General features: G+C 35.0%; 1 protein-coding gene across 1 annotated transcript; it reads left to right on the top strand.

Annotated features, from left to right (window-relative positions):
- The first annotated feature begins 1096 nt into the window (after positions 1 to 1096).
- Positions 1097 to 2599, top strand: LOC134277845 (uncharacterized). The gene has a single exon (XM_062760144.1). The coding sequence runs from the start codon at positions 1097 to 1099 to the stop codon at positions 2597 to 2599; it is 1503 nt and encodes a 500-aa protein (XP_062616128.1).
- The last annotated feature ends 745 nt before the right edge of the window (positions 2600 to 3344 follow it).

Below are 3344 nucleotides of genomic sequence, written 5' to 3'. Positions count from 1 at the left end.
AGTCTGTCGTGTAATTCTGAGCTTTTTAGTAATCATTCGCTTTTCTTCTTTATTTAATCAAAATTTAAATAATGATCCAGAAAGGGCCTTATAAGCTAGGACATCCATTAAAAATTAATTATATTCGTTTTTTCGACCAACTGGCTGAAAATGTCTCGATTCAAAACGTTTGTCGTGTAATTCTGAGCTTTTTAGTAATCATTCGCTTTTCTTCTTTATTTAATCAAAATTTAATTAATGATCCAGTAAAGGTCTTATAAGCTAGGAATCCTTTAAAAATTAATTATATTCGTTTTTTCGACCAACTGGCTGAAAATGCCTCGATTCAAAACGTGTTTAACCTCCATAAAACGATTTAGTTTTCTTTTTATTCTACGATTTTCTCATCAACAGGTTGTGTTGGAATTTCCTGGGGAATTCCCACATACCTACCGAACCAGTTCTTTAAAGCTAAGTCGAAAGAGGGCAAATAAACATTATTTTAAAGATGGCCTAATCGAGATTATTTTTCAGCTTCACTGAATACTTATCTGTCTAGAATTTGTCTTCAGATACTCAGATGCATTTAAAACCATGTCCATTTACCATGTCGTGGGCATGGTTGAAGTGCGCTCATGTTTTTGGCAGCTGTTATATCTCTCTGATTGGGGGATATAAAGTCCATTTCGAAATTTTTTTCACTCAGATCGAGACGCCACTACTTACCGGTGCAGAACAGTAAATTTAGACCTACATTCGGCAGTTATTGCAATTAAGGCTTCTTCATATGAATGAAAAATACTCGAGATGAACATTTAACAACATATCTACAAATAAAAATGACCATTGAGCACTAAGGATTTTTTTTGTGCCAGCTCCTTCGACAAAGGACCTCCATTTACATGTATATACTAGTAAATCAAGTTGTTTTATTTAAAGTTCTCTATTTTCAGATGTAAATTGTTGTGAACACTGTTATTCTGCCTGCAATGGCCCTCGATACAGACCGAGCGCAGGTGATCATCCTATATGTCATCTCTGTGATAAAAGACCCACCATCCTGTACTGTAATCCATGCAAGGTAAACTTATGTGAAGAATGCGTTGGAAAACACTCAATGACGTCATTATCCTCTCCTCATGAGATTGTCAAATATGGAAACAGAAAATTGTACCTTTCATATCCGAACTGCAAAATCCATGATGGTGAAATATGTACTGTTGAATGTCAGAATTGTAATGTTGAAGTTTGCATTAAATGTCTCAGCAGAGAACATAATGGCCATAGAATCATTGAAATTCACAATGTTGTTGAAGAAAAGAAACGTACAGTTGACAAGGACACAGTTTATCTTACAGAGACTATCATTCCAAAATTCGAAAAAGCAGATTCTGAAATAGTGTCAAAATTAGCGGCTTTAAATGCAAGATGTGATGAATTAGAAAAATCGGTCAAAGAGCATGGAAAAGACTGGCACCGACTGATTGAGGACATGGTCGAAAAGAACAATAGAGATATTTCCGAAATGAGAGAAAGCGGCATCAGAACAATAAAAGAATACCAAAAGTATATCAAAAAAGTTCTTAAAAGTCTTCATGAAATTACTCTGCAGAATAAAAAGATCTCTCAGTCGTTTAACGTCAGTGACATTACAAAATATGAATGCGATATTCAAAAATACCTGAAAATTCCTTTGAAAATTGAACTTGAGCTGCCAACGTTTGTCTTCAAGGATATAGACAAAGATAAGCTTGACCAAATATTTGGAGAACTTAGAAAAGCCAAGATCCAAACAGAGCTGATCCACAGGCCAGATTCTGACAAGCTTTTGGATAAAGCCTATGAAACTGGAACCTTTCCCATTGGAATAATACCATTACATAAGCTTGCCTGTCTGAGTGCAGAAGAGGTTTGGATAACCGGACAGAATAAAACCATCACTCGTTTCAACAAACATGGCTTTGCAACAGCGATGGTTACATCTACTTGTTCGGATTATCCTAGTGATATTTCAGTTTCAAAAGATGGACATCTGCTTTATATTGATGCCGGAAATCATGTCGTTAATGACCTCCACCAGACTACGGCTAGGATCACAGCACCTCAGGGATGGTCTCCATCTGGTCTGTTTTCCACAAAATCAGGCGACTTGCTCGTCAGTATGTGTACATTTGATGAAGAACGCTACAAAATTGTCCGCTATGAAGGTAAAATAATAACGCAAGAAATAGAGAAAGATGAGCAAGGTAGTCCATTATTTAAAGGAGGACATAAAATGCTCTTTGTGACGGAGAACATCAACGGCGATATTTGTGCTTCTGATTGCAATGCCAATTTGGTCACAGTGGTGAACAAAAAAGGAACTCTTCGATACTGGTACAAAGGACAAGAATCAATGAAGGATAAATTTAGACCTGCTAACATTGTAACAGACTCAGCAGGTCGTGTTCTGGTGAAAGATACCGGAAATAAATGCCTCCATGTTCTTGATCAGGAATGTCGGTTTCTACGTAATCTAGACTTTTATGGAGCATTGAGTGTGGACACACTGGGACAACTTTGGGTTGGAGAGTTTAAGACTGGCATCGTAAAGATCATCAGATATGCAGAAAAATTGTAAATATATATATATATATATATATATATATATATATATATATATATATATATATATATATATATATATATATATATATATACATATTCATATACGCCAATTTTTTAGAAAATAAGTTATTTTTACATTATTTCTTCAATAATTTTTATCCCAAAAGTACTCAGTAATTGTTTTTAGTGACTAGAGTCCCATGAGACACAACACTATTTTGAGTATTTTAATGGTAACCAAACAAGAAAACAATATGATAAGGTGATGACTTCAACTTCCAAAGGGCTTAATTATGGTGCGTTATACCCTTAGCACCTGTAAATAGTACTATTATGCAAACGCTGACTCGCTTATTGACGTTTTTCATACTTTTTGTTAGACCATTATTTGCACACTGAATTTCTCGATCATGAGAAGGAGCACACGGCGGATGTGACCGGTCGGCAGGGGATGCTCTCTCCTCCAAGGCACCTGATCCCACCTCTGATGTTTTAAAGATCATTGTTTGCTCTGCTCTTGTATTGTACTGTTTCATTGGACTTTTAAGGTTTTTTACTGTTCGTTTTCTCCATTTTTCATTCTCCTTTGGTTCTTGAGATTTTTTTCTCTTGTGTTTCTTTTTTACCTAAATATAGTCTTACGCAATATTTTTTTGACTGCAATTCGTAAATTGATTTGAACAATTTAAAATCTACAATATGATAACAGTACATATACTTGTACGTAAAATTTGAAAATACATGAACTTAATATTGAC

The sequence above is a fragment of the Saccostrea cucullata genome, unplaced genomic scaffold (genome assembly GCF_032062105.1).
Source record: "Saccostrea cucullata isolate Sc308-1 unplaced genomic scaffold, CSIRO_AGI_Scuc_v1 ctg6869, whole genome shotgun sequence".
In the NCBI taxonomy this organism is placed as follows: Eukaryota; Metazoa; Mollusca; class Bivalvia; order Ostreida; family Ostreidae; genus Saccostrea; species Saccostrea cuccullata.
The sequence above is the reverse complement of the archived record's forward strand: the minus strand, read 5'-3'. Positions and strand labels throughout refer to the sequence as shown.

Coding starts and splice junctions, on each gene's coding strand:
- LOC134277845 (XM_062760144.1), top strand. CDS start 1,097: ATGACGTCATTATCCTCTCCTCATGAGATTGTCAAATATGGAAACAGA.